This window comes from Phascolarctos cinereus, unplaced genomic scaffold, assembly GCF_003287225.1.
Source record: "Phascolarctos cinereus isolate Bilbo 61053 unplaced genomic scaffold, phaCin_HiC Scaffold_7;HRSCAF=346, whole genome shotgun sequence".
Classification (NCBI taxonomy): domain Eukaryota; kingdom Metazoa; phylum Chordata; class Mammalia; order Diprotodontia; family Phascolarctidae; genus Phascolarctos; species Phascolarctos cinereus.
The window spans coordinates 43,742,550-43,763,085 of record NW_027556180.1 but is presented as its reverse complement, the minus strand read 5'-3'; the positions used below and the strand labels follow the sequence as shown (position 1 = coordinate 43,763,085).

The window sequence follows — 20,536 nt, the reverse complement described above, 5'->3', positions numbered from 1 at the left end:
AGTGACTTACACAACTATTAAGTATCTAAGGTCAAATTTGAATTCAGGTCTTTCTGACTATAGGCTCAGTGTCCTGTTCACCACACTCAGCTAACTGCCGCCTCCTTCATGAAGCTTACCCTTATCCTTCACAATATATAATGAAACCCATCACCACCACCATCACCAATTCCCATAGGCATTTCATTTTGTACCTTCTTGATACTTTTCGCTTGTATTATAGCTATTTGTAAAGTTAATCATATCTTCTTTGCTGTTGTTGAGTCATTTCAGTCATGCCCAACTCTTTGTGAGCCCCTGTGTAGTTTTCTTGGAAAAGATACTGGAGTGGTTTGCCATTTCCTTCTCCAACTCATGCTACAGATGAGGAACTGAAAAAAACAGGGACAAGTGACTTGCCCAGTGTTACATAGGTAGTAAATGTCTGAGGCCAGATTTGAACCCAGGAAGATGAGTCTTCCTGACACCAGGCTCAGTGTTCTAGCCACTACTGAGCTTAATAAATATGTTGAAATGAACTGAATTGACAACCTTTCCATGATCCTTTCTAGCTATAAGATGACTCAATTAATCAATAAGTATTTATTAAGTGCTTATCACTTGCCAGCTATTATACTAAGTGCAAGAGATATATAGAAACAGCTAATACAGCTCCCGCCCTCAAGGAGCTTACATTCTAATTAGAGAGAGTAGATCCGAGGTAACCTTAGAGCTGAAGGCACTAGTAGCTGGGGGGATAGCAGCTTCCTGCAGAAGGTAGCAAGTGAACTGATTCAGGGCTTCTAAGAGGGGGAGATGAGGAGGCAGAGCATTGCAGATGTTTACAGGCAGTGTAGACCAAAGGTTTCTAAGTCCCTGTGTGTGGATAACTGGAAGTTTATAATGTATGATGAGCGAATGTGGATACGTACAGTGCTAGGTAGATATACATACTAGCTCTGCCACTAGGATTTTAAATGGCTAAAGAAAAAATTCCAACCAATTCTTATTTCCTCTTTTTTCCCCCTCTTTTTTATATGGGATTTACCCATATGAGGTATCAAAAAAAATTCCCCCAAATGCAACAGAAATGCTTTCATTACCACACAGTGGCTGACCTTCAAACGGTCTCCAAGAAACAAGATTACCCACCCACACAGGCTACCTCCCACATTTTCTTCCACACTAGAGGATTAAAGGGGTGGCTGGCTCATCCCTTTGATGATTGTGACTATTTGAATAGGCAAAAATCACTCACCATAACTAGTACAGCTAAAAAGCCTATGCTTGCATCCCAGGGAAGCAGAATGGTGAAGGGAAAAGAACTAAAAGATCCAGGTTCAAGTCCAAGCTCTAATCTAGCTTGCATGTGACTTTGGGCAAGTCCTTTACCTTCTCTGGGCCCCTGTTTTCTCATTAGGATCTCCAAAGTCCTTCCCAGCTCTAACCTTCTGATCCTTCTTGGTGTTTGCAGCGAAAGTCTACAGTGGCCTGAAAGGTGGGCTGACTATGTTTGAGACCAAGGTGGGGCACTCCTTCAAGTGTATCAGTGAACAGAGTCTTCAGCTATCATCTCATCTCCAGGTGCACACTGTTAATGTTCAACTCCAAGCCTTTGATTTTGATGGTGAACACTTTGGGAATGGTAAGTTGTGAGGAAGGGGAGGAAAAACTCACCGAGTTCATAGAGAGAGACATAAGAGACAGCTCCAAACATTGCTGACACAGCCATGGCAACGGACGCCCTAGAAACTCTGTGTGTGTGTGTGTGTGTGTGTGTGTGTATGTGTGTGTGTGTGTGTGCACGTGCGTGTGAACTTAGACTAGTAGGCATGTATTTGCATGCTAAAACATCTGTCTGCACAACTTGTCAGGATATACCTACCCCCTTCATCGGCAGCATCCCTCCCACACACACACATACACATATTCAAACACAAAACACAGACCTCCCTATCATATACTTTATCCCACGTGCATGTACTCACTCATGCTTAGACAAGTATTCATTTATTTACACTAAATCAAACACATTTAAAATGGGAAATGTGCATGATTTAAAGAAGGTAGTGTGGTGCAATGGAATGTGTGATGGAGGGAAAAGAGAGATAGAGAAGTCCCAAGTTCCAATCCTGGCTCTGCAACTTACTACTTAGGTGACAGTAGTTAAGTCATTTAACTTCTCTGGGCCTTAGTTTCCTCGATTATAAAATAAAGGAATTATACTGGACAACTTCTAAGGCTCCTTCCTTTGACCCTACACAATCTCAACAATATAATTAAGCAGGACCAAGGCCTTGCTCTTAAAAAAACACATTTATTTACTCTTATCCAGGTGATCAAATAAGCATGGTCAATAGCATATGCATGCACACATGCTTATGCACATGCCCGCACACATGCTTATGCACATGCCCACACACACACCAAGCTTATTTACACACAGTTATATTCTTCTGTCTTGGATATATTGGGAGAACACCTTTGAGATCTTGTAACACTTCTCAACTCAGATCCCAAATTTGTGCTTAAGGAGAGTTAAAATTCAGGATCTCAGTTACAGAACCTATCTCATTCTTATTATTAGAACTAGAAATTAACATTAAAGAGAAAACTGATAATTCAAAACAACAGTAAGCCATTTTTGGAAGCCATTCCTCCTAGCTATCAGCAGCTGTCCATTAGCAACCTTAAAAAGGGCTTTCTCATAGTCATTTATTTTCCATCCAACTTCTGTTTTGATTTTAACCACCAAGGTGGGAACTCACAATGTGACTCAGGATTTTGGTATTTTGATAATCCTGGAAGTCTTCATTTTGGGTTATCTTTCAAGAGGTAACTAGCAAATTCTTTTGATTTTCATTTTACTCTCTCATCCTAGTACATCTGACCAGTTTTCATTCATGATGTCTTGAAATACAGTATACAGGATTTTTTTTGTGGGGATGGGGTTAATAAGGGGTCATGGTTTTTAGGTAGTCTGATTATTCTTAAATTATCTCTCTTTAACTTGTTTTTTCAGGTCAGTTATTTTTTATAGTAGATACTTTACATTTTTATCTATGTTATTCTATGTTTGTCTATGTTATTTTATCTATGTTATTCAAACTTTTGTTCTAATATTTCTTGCTGTCTCATGGAGTCATTATATTCAGTTTGGTTCATTCTAATTTTCATGAAGTCTTAGATAAAATTTCCAGCTTCTGTTACAAACTATTCTCCTTCTAATTATTTTTTTCCAGAGCTCTCATGTCATTTATAATTTCTTTTTTACTTCTTATTTATTTGTCCTTGTGGCTAAGCCTTTTTTTTTTTTTTGAGGCTCTGCTTGTAGTTGTTGTGAAGTTAGTATTTTCTTCAATGTTAATCTCTTGGGTATCTCTGGACCCATAATACTCCTTTGTAGTGTTTGATGTCCTCTTCTGTTTACTCATATCAATAACCTCAGCTTCCCATTTGGTTTTTTTGTACCATAGACAGTCCCCTCTCACATTCTTGTATGAGGTGGTCAGGCCCTATTTGATCCTGAACTCAATTTCCCAGGCTCCAGCCTTTGGCTTCTACCTGTCCTTATGTGTCTCTGTGTTGAGCGCTGGCAGGCTTCAGTGTCTTGGCTGGAGCTCTACAATCTACTAATTCCAATTTGGGCATTATTGTGGGCTACCAGATTGTTCACTTGAGCTCATGCTGGCTTTCCCAGTATGATATCTCTTCCAGACTCTATGGTTCCTTACTGTCTTCTTGTGCAGTCTTTGGTTGGGTAAAGCAGCTTAATGACATTTCTATTTAAATTTCTTGATCACTATTTGACCTAGTTCCTTTTTTTGGTTTGTTTCTGAAGCAGATAGAGGAAAATTGGACTTTTCTACAGCCGCGCCTCATCTTAACTGGAAGCCTCTGTTTTCATGCCTTCCTGTTCCGTTATTTTTGTCCATTTTTTCCATCAATTCTCCAAAAAATGATCTAACATTAGTATTTTAGAGGTATCAATATATGCTCAAGCTGCTCCTTAAGAAAGTATAATACAATGGAAGACTATTGGCTTCAGAGTCAACAGACCTCAGATCAAATTCCTCTTCAGTTACTTATTAGCTGTGTGACCATGGGAAAGTCTCTTTCCCTTTCTGGGCCTTTGGTCTCCTTTCTGTAAATGAGTGTGTTGGACTAGATGAGCTCTAAGATTCTCTCCAGCTCTAAATGTAAGATCCTACCATTTCCCAATCTTGCTACATGACCAGCCCATTTCCTTTCCTGGTCTGTCATAAAGATATATATGAGCATTACTGTATAGTAAAAAGACACTGACCTTACAATCAGGGGATAAGGGTTCAAGCTTTGCCTCTGTCATGTACTAGCTGTGACCTTAGAAAGTCCCTTTACTCATCTGTAGAATAAGAGGGTTAGACCAGATGACCTCTAAGATCTCTCCCAGCTCTGAACTAAATCATAGGATCCTCTGAACATTTTTTTAAAGGTGATATTAAAAACATTTCATCCTGCTGCCTACCTGGCTGAAAATAGATTACTAGCTCATCTTATCTTATCCTTGGCAGTGTCTATTGACCACTTGACTTTGAGAAAATAACTAAACTCTCTCCCCTTCAATTTCCTCATGTGTAAATTTCGGGCTGACACGTGTATCAGCTCGTCCTGGCTGCCCCTGCCCAGGTGTAATATTTCTCACTCTAACTTCAATTGCAGCAGATGAATGCTTCAGTGATAAAAACAGGAGAGCAATCCCTGTGGCTGTGGGCCTGAGTATCGCAGGATTGTTTGGGGTTTTGCTTACGGCATGCCTCGTTGCCAGGAAGCGGCCCGGCAGAGGATATGAACGTGTCTAAAAGCACCTACCTTCTTCAAAATGTGCGTAGCAAGTTCATTGGCATTGGGCATTGCCTTACTATAGTTCAGCCTAGTGATTGACTTCTTCTCTGGCTGGATACCATACCCTAAGAATTCAGACAGGAGACTCTGGTATGAGGCTGCCCAGCCACTGTGCCAGCAGGATTGTCTGGGGCCCAGGGGGAGAGAAAGGCAGCTGGGACAGGAGTTGCTAGAGTTTCCCCTTATGGCTTACTCAGGCTGACTTATAAATCTCTCATTTCTGTAAAGGAGTGGAGAGCAAAGTGAGCCAGTGGTGAGCTGGGCACCCATAAAAGGAAGAAAACTTCTCAAAATTTAGGAGATGTGTTCCCCAACTGTGCACACGCTTCTTGTACATTTCGTAGCTAATCTGAGTCTTTTGTGTTATTAAGAATATGATTTTATAAAATCAGTGAACTTAGACAAATCTATATGGGTTTCCAAAAGTCTTTTAAAACCCTTAGATTCAGGACGAAAATCCAACTTCAGATTAGGATTGAGTTGGAAAATTGACAAATTTTGCAAGAAATGAGTATATTGTAGAGGGATATCTAGTCAGTCATTTTTAAAAATTTTCTAAACCTTTACATTCACTTTAAGATTCATTTATTCTCTGTTCTCTTGATCCTCTTTCTGTCTATCTGTCTGTGTTTATTCTGTTTTTCTGTCTCTGGCATATCCCTTGTCCCTGCTCTGTGCTTCCTGATTTCCTCTTCTATATTTAGGGACAGTTTGGGTATACTTTTTCTCTTACAAAACATTAAAACATAATCAGAAGTTTGAGGACTAGTACTGCCTTGAGGACTAGTACTGTCAGAGAGAGGGTACTCTCTTTCTCTTTTGCAAGCATTTTAAAGATTTATAAAGCAATGATTCTTGGCAAGAAAGGTACACTAAATAGAGGAAAAAATATTCTGTTCCAATAGACAACCTACCTTTTCCTGCAAAATAGGCTGTATTTAAATATGATGACCTAGAATTTTGAGGCAACAGAGGGTAGTAGATAGAGTGAATTATTTGCAGTTGGGAAGTCCTGGGTTCAGATATGGCCTCTGCCACTTAGCTGTATGGCAAGTCACTTAATCCTTAAGACTATTAATACAATCACATTTATTTTACAACACCTAAAATTCTACAGAGACAAGAGAGAATGGGCTTCTACATACTGAAGATATTTTTTTTTCAAACTGTTTTTTAAGAACAAGACTTTTTCTCCCCAAGGACACAGCTAATTATTTATCTTAGGACATTCACAGAAATTGAGAACTCCTCAGTTGTTGTAGCTGCAGCTAGGAAATATACTGGTTGTCATTTGGGAGAATTTCCATACCCTAAATTTCTTTGAAGTGTCAGGAATGGAAGAGGGTCTCTGAAGCCTCCAGAAAGTACTATCATAGCCTCTCTAAAGTGTCAAGAAATCCCAAACTGAGTTACTTATGATTTCATGCCCAAGATGTCCATTACAACTCTTCTTAATCAATGGCAAACCATATTGCCCAGAGTAACTCAGGGCTGATGGAGCCATAGACAGAATGCTCAGTAGAGGAAACGGTAGAAAAAATATTGACTCAGGAGTCAAAAGACCAATTCTAAGATCAAATATGACCTCAGAAAACTACTACCAATGTCAATTTGGTCAAGCCACATAACATCCCAAGCCCTCAGTTTCCCCATTTAGAAATGAAGGGGTATGTGGCCTCCGAGGGCTCCTGGCTCTAAGACTATGACAGGCTTTGAGGACAAGAAATGGGGCTCACATACCTGCCTAGTTTCATGTAGCTATTAGAGGAACCTTACACTCATCTGAAGTTCCCATGTTATCATGTTTGGAATATCAGTGAATACTAAAATAGCCTTCATTACACATTGTTCATGTGTCCTGTCCTAGCTTGATTAATCTTGCTGTTACAGTCCCAAAGCAAGATTAATCTTTTATTACTAGGAAATTTTTCCAGACCAAAATTTTGTTGATTAAATGAGATACCTGGGATGATGTGATGGAATTAGAAGTCCTGAACATAAAAATGAGTCAGATCTGTTTGTTTTCCATTTCTCTTTTTTACAATCATTAATGTTATTTGATGCTGGTTATCCTAGAATCGTTACCCTCCTCTGTAAAGGAGTAAGGTTGGATGAGATGGTCTCTAACGTTCCTTCCAGTTCTAAATTCTAAATTTGGAAGAATGATTCCAAGCCAAATTTTCTGAAGTCATCGTTGGAGCTGAAAGGGAACAGCGAAGAGTTCCGCTCTATAGTGGACGATAAAGAGTTTGGAAGTGTTTTGGTTAGAATGGTGTCAAACCACGGGTTATATGAATGGGGTGAGCTGGCCTCCTCATCCTCTTGGGTCCTGCCTTTGTACAGGTCATAGCTTTGAAGCTGTGCTGTAAGGCCAACAGGGCTGTGGAATGATGGGTATGAAGGAGCATGGAGATGTGTCAAGATAAGTAGAATGATACAAGGGTAAGAAGCCGGTGGCCTTGATGTCTGGCTCCTGAGAGAAAGAGAACTCCTTACTCTCTCCTTCATTCCCAACAAGCTACCAGTTGCCCATCTGGTCTAATTTCTGGGAATGCTGGCTGTAGCTCTTGCTGGCTGAGGCTTATTGGTGGGACCTTTCCCAGGTCTCCAGCTCTCTGCTAGCTTGCCCATCATGCACTTGCTTCCAAATTATTCTCTCATTCTACTAGGTTTTCTATTATTGTTTTTCTAATGATATAGAGCTTTTCAACCTGAATTTCTACTTCCTCCCCTCAATGCTGACTAGGCTTCTGAGGTCTCTTGCCAGGGAAATGATACTAGATTCCAACAGGTACTGTGGGCAAAGGGTTTTCCCACTCAGGGGAAGGGGACCAGAGACTCTTAACCATTTGGGGTTTGGGAACTTAGATTGGAAAAAAATGAATACTGGTTTTGTAATCTTATGTATTTTATATTATGCATTTTAAAATATTATTCTAAAACAGGATCCTCAGGTTCCACTAGATTACCAGAAGGGTCTGTGACACATACAAGAGGAAAAGAACCCTTGGTGCTAAACTAAAATAAACTTCAAAGCTCCCTTCCAGCTTGTGATTCTGTCATTTTTCTCAACTCAGTCACATAATACTCTGCTATGTATTCAAAATGATTCGGAAGGAAAGAACACAATGATGTTGTCAGAAACAGGTATCTTTCTTCAAGACAAACGTAGATTAATTTTTTAATTATGAATCACAGTCCACTGGAATAAAGTAAAATACTGATTTGCCAAGTTGACCAACATCATCTTTTTTAGCTTTCATAAATACATGGCAGTGAAGCATAATGGTTAGATGGCTAGCCTTGGAATCAAGAAGACCAGGGTTTAAGATCTGCCTTAACTGGTTGTGTGACCTGGGCAAGTCACATAGTACTTAATACCCCAAGCAACTTTCTAAGACTAAAAGTCATAGACAAGTTACTGAACGGTCAAGGAAAGTTCTATATAGAAGTTCTCCATACAGATAAAACTCTCCCTTCTCCTGCCTCCCCTCCCAAAAAACAAAACAAAACAAAAACCAACACCTAACTGAGGACCGTTTTATAACAATTCTGGTTCATTGAAAGAGAGAAAAAAAATCATTAAAATCTAAATATTATTACCAAGCAGAAAGTATGGGTGATCTAACGTTTTCAAAATACTACCCATCTAGTGATATAAATTATCTTCAATAATATTTGAGACCCTTCTCTGCAGGACAAAAGTCCATAGAGGACTCCTTATTATCTGGAAGACTGAGCTGTCAGAGCCTTACTCTTTGCCTGCTATCCTGCATCTGTCTCTTCTTTTAGTGATCGAGTGCACATCCGACTACACAATTGTGATTCCAGTGATTGTCGTGATAGTCATTCCTCTCTGCATCCTGGTCTTGGTTTTCTGCGGAATTCGTCTGAGGAGGAAATCCTTGGGATACCAGAGGATCTAGTCGGTATCAAGAATCCCAGAAGAAATGAAAGAGTTTGGAATTCTTCTATCATCTCCAAGACCTTAGGGAATTCCTTTGTAGCATGTTCTTAGAGTAACATTCGCTGCGCTAGTCTCAAACCCCAGCATTTCCCAAATGTTCACGGTTTGGTGCCGGAGAGACGAGGTAGGAGGGGCTTGTGTGACAAGATTTAGTTGGTTATTGAAGGGCCCTAATTGGTTTCCCCAGTAAAAGGCGTTCCATCAAAGGACACAAGAGCACCAGAATAACAAAATACTCTGTGAAAGGGAACAAGCCTTCGCGCCTGGCCGTCCCCCAGCCGGCTGTTAAAGAGACCTGCACTGCTTGTTGTTAGTTTTTTTCATTTGTTCGGGAGATGTGGCCTCCTTGGCCAAAAGTTAGACTTTCTTTTTTGTCTTTGACATTATCAAGGTATTTTCTCACTCTGGGCTTCGGTTTTCTCATTTGTAAAATGGGAGGATTAGTCTCCTGGCCTCTAGGGCACCTTCCAGCTCTAAATTCATGAACCTATGACCTCTGGGCCTCAGTTCCCTGGGGGGGCGGGGGGTTGGATCCCATGGCTTCTAGCTCTAGATCTGTGTTCTTTGGAACTCTGCCAAGGAGAATGCAAAGGCAGTGCTTTTGCTGGCTCTTTAGTTTGTGATATGAGCATGCTAGTCGATACCCTAGAATTTTGATGTAAGGTGGTAAAATTTTTTTAAAAAATGAACGTCTATATCTTATATACGCATTTATACAAATGTTTGTTTTTCATCTTTCGATCCCCCCCTCCTAGCACAGAGCCTTGTACACAGTTGGAATTTAATAAATGTTTGCTGAATTGAATAGAATTGAACTGAATTGAATTATATATACTCCTCTCTTAAAGCAACAATTGACTGAAGGGAGAAACAGATTAATGGGTATAAATAAGAAACCAGAAAATCTACTCCCAGCATCACAGATTTAAGGTGGAGACCTTGGAAAGTATGTCATCAAACGCCCTCATTTTACAGTCAGTTGGTCAACAATTATTCATTAAGCACTTTGTGCATGCTTGCCACTATAATACATACTTGGGGTCCAAAGAAAGGCAAAAACAGCCCCTGACCTCCAGGAGCTCACATTCTAATGAGGGAGAGGACATGTAAATAAATAGGTAAATACAAGATATATATTGTTTGTCCTTCATTCTCAAAGAGGCTTGTGACATCAGTGAGGTAATGTCATGACTTACAAGGGAATTGGATTTAAGTGAGGCAGGGCTGTGCAAGTCCCCAGCTTCCCTTTCTCCTCCAGACCCAGTTGGGTCCAGTAGCAAGATATAGATCAGGATGACTGGAGATGGCCCTAAATGCAGTAGGGAGACCTTGGCCTTTTTAAGCTAAGTTCCTTTCCAGGCCTCAGTTTGTCTGAGGCAATGCCCATTCAGTGATTAAGGCTAGGTAAAAAGGAGGTAAAGAATGGCCTCTTTTACCTAGTTAAACAAAATCAGTCTGGGAGGGGAAGACTCTCAAGAGTCTTTGCTATTTACACTTGCTATTTACACTTACTCTGGCCATCAGAACCCAAACAATGACTGCATGGTGAGGTTTGGGCTGGGACCTATTGTTGGCCAGTCAATGAGAGCCAGAGTGATTTGGGTTGAAGGAAGGAAGGAAGAAAGGAAGGAAGGAAGGAAGGAAGGAAGGAAGGGAGGAAGGAAGGAAGGAAGGAAGGAAGGAAGGAAGGAAGGAAGGAAGGAAGGAAGGAAGGAAGGAAGGAAGGAAGGAAGGAAGGAAGGAAGGAAGGAAGGAAGGAAGGGACACACAAGATATATACCGAGTAAATGGAAATTAATCTTAGAAGGCAAGGCATTTACAGCTGGGGATGGTGGTGGTGACTAACACTAAGATTCTACAAGATGAGGATTGAGAAAAAGCCATTTGGTTTGGTAGTTAAGAGATCATGGGGAACTTTGAAGAGAGCAGTTTTGGTTGAATGATGAAACCCGAAGCCCAGATTATGGAAGATTTTAAAAAGAATTAGAGATAAGGAAATGGAGACATCAAATACAGATGGCCTTCTCAAAGAGTTTAGCTGAAAAGTGGAGAAGAGCTATCTAGTGGCACTGTGGGAAGAAGAGATGACAAACTTTCTTCTGGAGCAGTCAAATGACAGATAATGGATAAAAGGGGCAGCTAGGTGGTACAGCGGATAGAGTGCCCAGCCTGGAGTCAGGCGGACTCATCTTCCTGAGTTCAAATCTGGACTCAGACATTTACTGGCTGTGTGACCCTAGACAAGTCACTTAACCCTGTTTGCCTCAGTTTCCTTATATGTAAATCTGTAAAATGGGTCAGAGAAGTAAATGGCAAACTGCTCTAGTATATTTGTCAAGAAAACCACAAAGAATTAGATGCTACTGAAAACGACTGAATAATAACAACAAAAATGACTAACAAGCATTGTATTATAAGATAATGATTCTAAGTTATCACTGAGTCCTAGACAAATGCACTCTCTAGTTTTACATAGCAATGGGTTTATTTTGATGTACAAAAGATGTAGGCTAGAAACAAAGAAGAATTTCCTAGTAGTGAAGGTTTTTCAGCAAGTGGTTGAGGAAAAAAGGAAGATTTTAAATACAGGATAACTTCTGTCCAGGAAAGAGCTGGGGCTCTTTCCAAGGATAGTTCAATGGACAACAGGACCTCTGAAGTTCTTGTCCAATGCTATGATTCTACTCCAACCCTCTCCAATTCTTCCAAAGCCTTTGTATCTATTTCTTACTCGCAAGAGCATAGCACCACCTTGTGGCCATGTAAATGAGAATGTTCTAAAGAAGCTGACTACTTCCCAGAGTAAAGGCAGACATAGAAATATTGTCACCTCAGTATATAGAATACCCAAAATTAAGTTTAAGGAGTTTAGGAAACAGATAGTAAAACTAGCACAGAAAAATGTAATAATTGCAAAAGTGAACTTCATCTCAACATCTGCTAGAACTCTCTGCAGCAAATAATGTCTTAGATTATATTGCTAATATTAAAACTAACAACCTACATTTATAGAGCACATTGAGCTTTTTTACTTTAAAAATTACTATTTATTTTAACATTTATTTTTTAAAATTGCATTACAAATTCTCTTCCTTCCTCTAGTCCATCCCCCATCCATTGAAAGGGCAATTGATATATCAATGATACATATGAAATCATGCAAAATATATTTCCATATTAGCCAGATTGCATCCAAAAGAAAAAAAGAAAAATACAGTGAAAAAATTATACTTAAATTTTTATTCAGAATTCATCCATTCTCTTTATAAAAGTAGATAGCATTTTTCATAAGTAAAATTCATATAGGTTCAATTATGTCTATGCAGATGATTCCCTTAGCCAAAATGTGCTTCAAGGTTAAGTTCTGGGCCTTCTTCTCTCCTCTCTACATCCTCTCTCCTGGTGATCTCCTCACTTTCAGAATTGTATTGAATCATTATATTGATCAAAATAGCTAAGTCTTTCACAGCTCATTATCCTTACAGTATTGCTGTTACTGCATACAGTGTTCTCCTGGGTTCTGCTCACTTTACTCTGCATTGGTTCATATAAGTCTTCCCAGGTTTTTCTGAAAATCCTACTTACTATTTCTTTTGGCACAATAGTATTCCATCACAATCATATACCATAAGTTGTTCAGCCATTCCCCAATGGGTGGGCATCCCCTCAGTTTTCAATTCTTTGACATCACAAAAAGAGCTGCTATAAATGTTTTTGTACAAATAGGTCCTTTTCCCTTTTCTTTGATCTGTTTGGGATCCAGATGTACTGGTCCTGTTGCTGGGCTAAAGGGCATGTGCAGTTTTATGGCCCTTTGGGCATAGTTCCAAATTATTCTCCAGAATGGTTGGGCCAGCTCACAAAACCACCAACAGTGTATTAGTATCCCTACTTTTCCACATTCCCTCCACAATCAATAATGATTTAGAGCATTTTTATATGACTATAGATAACTGATTTCTTCTTCAGAAAACTGCCTGTTCATATCCTTTGACCATTTATCAGTTGAGAATAGCTTTTCTTTTAAATTTTGGCTCCCTTCTTTATATGTTTGAGAAATGAGACTTCATCAGAGAAACTTACAGTAAAAATTTTCCCCCAGCTTCCTGCTTTCTTTCTAATTTTGGCTGCACTGATTCTGTTTGTACAGAAACTTTTAAATTTCATGTAATTAAAATCATGTTTTACTTCCTGTGATCCCCTCTGTCTCTTGTTTGGTCATAAACCTTCACTTGTCCATAGATCTGATTTTCCATGCTCCTCTAATTTGCTTATATCACCCTTTCTGTCTAAATCTTGCACCTTATCTTGGTATACACAGTATGAGATATTGGTCTATGCCCAATTTCTGCCAAACTGCTTTCCAGTTTTCCCAGAAATTTTGGTAAATACTGAGTTCTTACTGAAAAGCTTGGATCTTTGGGTTTATCAAACACTAGATTACTATAGTCATTTACTACTGTGTAGTAGAGAACTTTGAGTTTTACAAAATAAGGGAAACTTCTCTTCTGGACCTGATTCACACAGACCAGGAGGAAGTGCTTATAACTGGGGTGGGAATGATGGGAACCCTGGAGGAAAGTAATCATGCCATCTTAGAATTTGTGAGGGAAGAGAGGCATGCCAGGCATAATGGATATGAACTCTAGATTTGTGAGAAGCAGACTTCAGAGGGTTCTGAGAGAGAATGGGTTAAGATCCCATAGACAAAAAGCCTACATGGGGAATTCAGCAGAAAGGGATGGTAAACTCTCAAGAATGAAATTCTGAGGATACAAAGAAAACAATTCCAGTGATGATGAGAAAAGTGCCTTGTCTTAAGAGACTGATGTAGATACACAGGGAAATTACCCAATCAGAATTTTTTTTTAAAAAAGGTACAAAAGATAGAAGTAAGGGCAGGTAATGGAAGATGAATAGAAAAGCACAACACATTCCTGTAAGAACATCAAAACATAGGAGGACCAAAACATAGAATGAACTAAGGCTGGCATGGAATGCTAAGGACATTTGTTTGTTGCTACATTGAGGAAAAGAAGATTAAAGAAAAATGGGACAACAAATGATGAGGACAGAAGTTGAAACTCCTAGGCTTAGCTTTGTTTCTATTTTCTCTGTGAAGGAGAAAGATCTCTGGATATGACTCAACAGAAAATAAATAGCTAATGTAGAGTTGATTCACAGAATCATCAGGGAGATGAGTGAATAACTAGCTGCCCTTGATGAAATCAAGTCTCCAGGTCCAGAAGAGTAAAACAAATGTAGGACATTAGGACCTTCGGCAGGTACCTAAAAACTGGCAGAGAGGATTATGTAATGCTCAGATCGACCTAGCCTGCCCCAACCTCTGCGCGGACCTCCAATCTCACATCTCCAACTACCTTTCCGACATCTTGAACTGGATGTCTTAAACTCAATATGTCCCGAACAGAACTCTTTAGCTTTCCCTCCCCTAAACTCTTTCCTGCACTTACCTCCCTATTACTGTAGAGGGCAGCACCATTCTCCCAATTCTTCAGGCTCACAACTTAGGAGTCATCCTGGATTCCTCACCATCTCTCAACGCCATATCCAACCTGTTGCCAAGGACTGTTAATTTCACCTTTGCAACGTCTCTCAAAGAAGCTCACTCCTCTTCTCTGACATTGACACCAATCTAGATCCAGCTCTCATCACCTTCCACCTGAACTACTGCAATATTCTGCAGGTGGGTCTACCTGCCTTAAGTCTCTCCCCACACCAATCCATTTTCCATTCAGCCACTAAAGTGATTTTCCTAAAAACCAAGTCCAGTCATGTCAATAAACCCCAGTGGTTTCCTATTTGCTTCCATAATCAAATAAAAAATTCTCTGTTTGGTCTTTAAAGCCCTTCATAATCCTGCCCCCTCTCACCTTTCTAGTCTTCTATGCCCCCACACTGACTCTTTGATCCAATGACCCGGATCTCCTGGATGCTTTGAGAGTAAAACTGTCCCTCATGCCTGCAGCATGCTCCTACCTCAACTCTGACTACTGACCTCCCTGGCTTCTTTTAACTCCCAACTAAAATCCTATCTTCTACAGGAAGCCTTCCCCAACCCCTCTTAATTCAGTGCCTTCCCTCTGTTAATTATTTCCTATTTCTCCTGTATATAGCCTGCTTTATATATATTTGTTTGCGTGTTGTCTTCTCCATTAGATTGAAAGTTCTTTGAGGGTAGGGACTGTCTTTTGCCTCTTTTTGTATCCCCAGTGCTTAGAACAGTGCTGGGCATATAGTAGGCGCTTAATAAATGTTGATTGATTGATTGATTGCAAAGTAAAAAATGTATCTGCAGTCAGAGGAATTGCTGTTTGCTACAAGTATGATGTTGGGCAAGTCATAATTTCTTTAGCCTTCAGTTTCCTTATCTGGGATTCAATCAAAACACCTATAAGGTCCCTTTCTAGGTTCAAATCCATGATCCTAAGGTTTCTGAGTCAATGACCATTGAAAGATCATGGCAAATGAGAGAAGTCCTAGAGATAAATGGAGTGCTGGACACCACCTTTCCAGAAGGGCATTGATAAGCTGCAAAATGTTCAGAGAAAGGCAACCTGTAATTAGGGTGAAATGCCTATGATTCATAGTATATGAGGATCTGTTGACAGAAGCTGTTTAGCTTGTAAAAGAGAAGACAAGAATACAAGTATTTGAAAGGCTAACACCTGGGAAAAGGATTAAGTGCTAGACTGGTGAGCCACTTGGTCAATAAGCATTTCTTAAGCACTTACTCTGTGCCAGGCACTGAACTAAGGCTCTAATCCATGCTACTGGCTGAGCTGAGGCTGCCATATTCATTGAACTTGGGAGTACTGAGCTGCCAGAGGGCTAAAGCAACGGGGCTAAAGTCAAACAAGTTTCCAAACTAAGTCTGCCACATTATATGGGGGTCTAACCGGTCCAGGTCAGAAATGGAGCAAAGCTTCAGGTCAAAGCTTCCAAGTGATCACTACCGGTTCAGGCTTGTTAATTGCAAGAACAGGAAAATCTAGTCTCAAAAAAAAAAAAAGATTAGGTTTCTTGTGTATGGGCCCCAAAGAATAGATCTATTTAGCAATAAGTGGAAGTTGCAGAGACAAATTTGGGTTTGGAAAAAAAAGTTCTTCATAAATCAGAACTATGCCCAGGTGGAATGCCATAAGAGCCAGTTAGCTCTGCTTCATCACCTGCCTGTCCAAATTCCCATTTTTTAAGCAAAAGCCGGATAACCTTCCAGCAGGTATGCTGGAGGGATTTTTTTGCTCGAATGTGGATCAGTTTAGATGGTCTCTGAGGTCCCTTTCAGCTCCAAGACTCTAGAAAGTTTCTCCCCTCACTTACAGAAACAAAAATTTAGTTACTTTGTGGCATTCCATATAAGTGATCCCATTCTCCAATATTCCTAGGACACTTTAAGTGGATCTGCACCTCGCTCTTCTGTCTAATTTGAATTCAGGGTGAAATCAAGGGGTGCTCTCAAAAATAACATCTTAGGACCATAGATCAGAAAGGGATCTATTCAACCTCCTTGTTTTAGAGATGAGGTTATTGACATTAACGGATTTGCTTAGGGTCACAAAGGAAGATCAGGGGCAGAATTTGAACCCTGGACCCTTGATTTCCAAAGCCTGTATCCCCTACCCCCCCCCCACCGGCTTCTCTACAGGCTTCCTTCTCTAGGGGAGTTGACCCACAGACAACAGGCTACTTTTAAGAGGGAGGGGGAGAAGGGAGAGGAGAGCTTGGCTTGGAGCCAGCAAGACCTGGGTCTGATTCCTTCTCGGCCACTCAGGGTTCGTGCGACCTTGGGCAAGTACCTTAACCTCTCTGAGCCTCAGTTTCCCCATCTGTAAAATGAAGAAAATCACGGGGGTCTGAGGCTCCAGTGAGACACAAGTAAAACTCTCAGGAAGCCTGAAGCCACAGGATCTACGTCAGTCCTGGGCCTCAGTTTCCCTCTGTGAATACGAAGGTCCTTTCAGTTTGGGAGGAAGTTAGGTAGAGAGTGACCTACGAACACTTTCCCAGGCCAGGAAGAACCTGGACTAAGACAAACCCAAAGCATGGGGATTGGAGGTGCGCGCGCAGGCGCAGCTGCCGGGGGGGGAGCGGTGAGGCGAGGAAGGAGGCGGAGCTGAGCCCGGGACCGCCCAGGGAGCGTGCTCCTCCCCCCGGCCCCGCCTCCCCAAGCTCTAGGACAGTCAGCCTTGCGAGGAGCGGAATGAAAAGGGAAAAGTGGAGCTGGAACCGGAAAGAATCCTCTGAAGAGAATGACGGAAAGAACTCCGCCCCGCCCCCTCGCTTTAGCAGCCAGATAAGGCCCCGCTCTGCCCTTCGGCCCCGCCCAGCTCTTCGGCCCCACCTCCCGCCCCAGATAGCTCCGCCCCCAAATGCTCCCCGCCCCAGGGGCGACAGACAATCGGCCAATTGGGCTGCGAGGAACCCCGCTACGCCCCCATCTTGGTTCTTATTGGCCTCTTCGAGACTGCCCCGTCTCGGATTGGCTGCGTTCTCGGGTCAGCCTGTGGAAAGACCGACTGGCCCGAGGGCGTCGGGGCTTTGGGGGTCTAGGGGTCGGTTGGGATTGCTCGGAAGCCTCAGCTCTGGGGACATGGGGACACTCCTGGGGGCGCTGCTTGTGGCGGAGAGAAAACAATGGCGACATCTGCCTAGCCTGCTGCTGCCGGGGTTCGTGGGGAGACTGAGGCCCGGGGGGGGGAAGGGAGGGGAGGGGGGTGTGCTTTGGGGGGATGCACGTGCAAGGGGTGTGTGCGCGCGTGCCTGTGTGGGAGGAGTGTGCGTGGGTTGCAAGAGGTGTGGGGTGTGAGCAAAGAGTGTGTGTGTGAGGTGTGGCGTGTGAGCAAGGGCGTGTGTGTAAGAGGTAGGGGGTGTGAACAGGGTGTGTGCAAGAGGCATGAAGTGAGCAAGGGGTGTATGTGAGAGGCGTGAAGTGTGAGCAAGGGGTGTGTGTGTAAAAGGGGTAGGGGTGTGAACAGGGTGTGTGCAAAAGGCGTGAAGTGTGTAAGGAGTGAGCAAGGGGTGTGTGTGAGAAAGGGGGTGTGTGTAAGAGGTATGGGGTGTGAACAAGGGGTGGTGTGTGTGCGCAAGATGTGTATGGCTGTGTGTCTGTCTGATCACCAAATGGGCCTTTTCTAAGTCCTTGTTCTCCTTGACCTCTCCGCAGCCTCTGACACAGCTGGTCGCCCTCTTCTTGATACTCGCTTCTCTCTGGGTTTTCAGGGCACCTCCCTCCCCCTCCTGTCCCTCTTCCTACCTCTCTGACCATCCCTGTGTCTCCTTTGATGGACCCCCCCTCAGATCACACCCTCTAACTATAGGTGTCCTTCAGGCCTCTGAGCTGGGCCTTCTTCTCTTCTCCCTCTGTGCTTCACTTTGTGATCTCATCAGCTGCCAAGGATTTAATAACCGTCTCTATGCTGATGACTCTCAAGGCAACCTATCCTGCCCCAACCTCCGCTGACCTCGTCTTGCAGCTCCATCTGCCTGTTGACTATCTTGACCTGGGTGTCCAGTAGACATCTTAAACGCAATATGTCCAAAACTGAACTCATGATCTTTCTCCCCAGATTCTCCCCACTTCCCAACACCATCTTCCCAGGCTTGCAATCTAGGTGTCAATTTCGGCTCCTGTTGCTCAACTCCCCCCCCCCCCATGCATTTGGTTGCGAAGTTCTGTTGATACTACCTTCATCATATCCCTTGCATATGCCTCTGACACTGCCGCCATCCTGGTGTGGGCCCTCATTACCTCACACCTGGTGGGTCTGCCTGCCTCAGACACCAGTGATTTTTCTAAAGTGAAGGTCTAGGGGAGAAGTAACTGAGGGGGGCTGAGGAGGATTGGTATCAAAGCTGAATCCATCTCCATGATAATGAGATTTCAGGTGATTAGTTTATCAGGAGCTGATGTGTAACTAGATAGAACATTTATTCAGTGTTTATTATGTACCAGTCACTATTTTTGGTATATAAATGCAAACATAACAGCTCCTGCCCTTAGGGAGCTTCCATTCTAAAAGGGGAGCTAGAAGGGGAAGAGGAGGTCTGGGCTCATTGACCTGGCTCAGGAATGGCTGCCGAGGGACCTGGTGTCCTGGATCTGAGGGGAAACACACTCATTAAATCCCAGGCTGCTTCCAGTGTCAAAGTCCAGGTTTGGTGTGGAGGGAGGGACGCCTAGTCAATCTCCGTCCCTCCACTTCCTCAGAGTGGCTTGAAGTGGTCCAGCCATGTGTCTACAGGACAGTCACAGCAGCCTCCTGACTGATCTTTCTACATTGTCACCTCTGCCTCTGTATATCCTGGCACTGAATGTGAAAAAAATGATTCCGCTGAAGTACAGATCTGACCATGCTGCGCCTCTGCTCTAGATGCTGCAGTGGCTCCCTGTAATTTCGAGGACCTGCCTATTATCGTCTGCCTAGCTTTGGAAGCCCAGCTAACCTAACTCCTGCCTCCCATAGGTTATTCTCCATCCTGCACTCTACTGTCCAGTTGGGCTAGCTTTGCTGTTCCCCACGTGTCCTGTCTGTGGACAGGCTGCCCCCTTTGCCTGTAATGTAGCCTCTCTGCACCTCTTTAGTTATTTGTTCTCTTCGAGGGCCACTTTGAGGTCTTTTTTCTTTCTTTTTTTTGGTCTTGATTTCTTCTTGTATACTCGCCTCATCCTCAAGCCTAGCACTCAGTAGGCATGTATTTGGTGGTTTTGGAGTGTTGCTCAGTCAATAAGCATTTACTAAGCATTGATTGTGTGCCAGGCGCTTTCTATGTGTGGTTTATGTCTCATGTTTATCAGTGTGTAGTATATGTAGTGCTATGGGGGTGGTAAAGTATGAGTTTTTGTTTTGAGGAGGAGACATAGTTCTGAGCTTGATGTGGGAGGAAAAAGACACACAGTGGTACTTTTTAGATGATCCTGCAGCCCTAGCTCCATGAGAGAAATCTCATCCTTCCAGGAGGTATTTTCCATGCACACATACACACACACACACACACACACACACACACACACACACACAGAGCTGCCTCAGTTTCCCTATTTAGGAAAATCCAATTTGAGAGTGTGACTGTAATTTTTGAAGGTGTCAGTGCCCACTGCAACAGGAAGACCCTCCAGGATTATACCTCGATGTTGTTGTTTAGTTGAGTAGTCATGCCTAACTCTTTCTTGGCAAAGATACTGGAATAGTTTTGCCATTTCCTTCTCCAGATCATTTTACAGAGGAAGTAACTGAGGCCAACAGGGTTAAGTGACTTGCCCAGGGTTATGCAGCTAGTAAGAGTCTGAGGCTGGATTTGAACTCAGGTCTTCCTGACTCCAGGGCCAGCACTCTATCCGCTGTACCACCTAGCTGCCCTACCTCAATGTTCATGTAACCAAAGCCCTGGTCTCTGCTTCCTGAAGTGTGGGAGTCAGTGATGAAACTTGAAAGGAGAAATTGTATTGTGTTTCTCATAGTCAGTGAGTTGTACTTTTGTCTCTAGTGATCAGCAACGCTGGGGTTGCCACATTTTCCTTTTTGGGTTCTAGCTCTCTAGAGCATGGCTTCTCCAGGCCTTTATGCAGACCCTCCTAGTTCCCGAGCCCAGTACCCATGGCTCCCAGCATTTACCTTTCCTTTCTCTTTCTAGGCTTTACAAAATCGCGTGGCTTTTCCTCCTTCTTCTCGTAGCATCTCAGAA

General features: G+C 42.5%; 2 protein-coding genes across 4 annotated transcripts in view; both read left to right on the top strand.

The window, feature by feature from the left end:
- The window catches only part of LAMP3 (lysosomal associated membrane protein 3), a 31,215-nt gene extending 21,575 nt beyond the window's left edge, over window positions 1-9,640 (top strand). The window contains exons 5-7 of one of the 2 annotated variants that reach the window (XM_020980833.2): window positions 1,454-1,624; window positions 4,681-4,842; window positions 8,656-8,745. In XM_020980833.2, coding sequence (XP_020836492.1) covers window positions 1,454-1,624; window positions 4,681-4,820 — 311 coding nt within the window. In that variant the 3' untranslated portion in view covers window positions 4,821-4,842; window positions 8,656-8,745. Of the gene's footprint in view, window positions 1-1,453; window positions 1,625-4,680; window positions 4,843-8,655 lie in introns of both variants that reach the window. The other variant, XM_020980834.2, reaches the window with a different exon arrangement.
- Window positions 9,641-17,332: 7,692 nt separating this feature from the next.
- The window catches only part of MCCC1 (methylcrotonyl-CoA carboxylase subunit 1), a 57,102-nt gene continuing 53,898 nt past the window's right edge, over window positions 17,333-20,536 (top strand). The window contains exon 1 of one of the 2 annotated variants that reach the window (XM_020980831.2): window positions 17,333-17,521. Coding sequence is in view for 1 of the 2 variants with exons in the window: in XM_020980832.2 (XP_020836491.1) it covers window positions 17,445-17,521 (77 nt within the window). In the remaining variant the exon portion in view is untranslated. The remainder of the gene's footprint in view (window positions 17,522-20,536) is intronic. The other variant, XM_020980832.2, reaches the window with a different exon arrangement.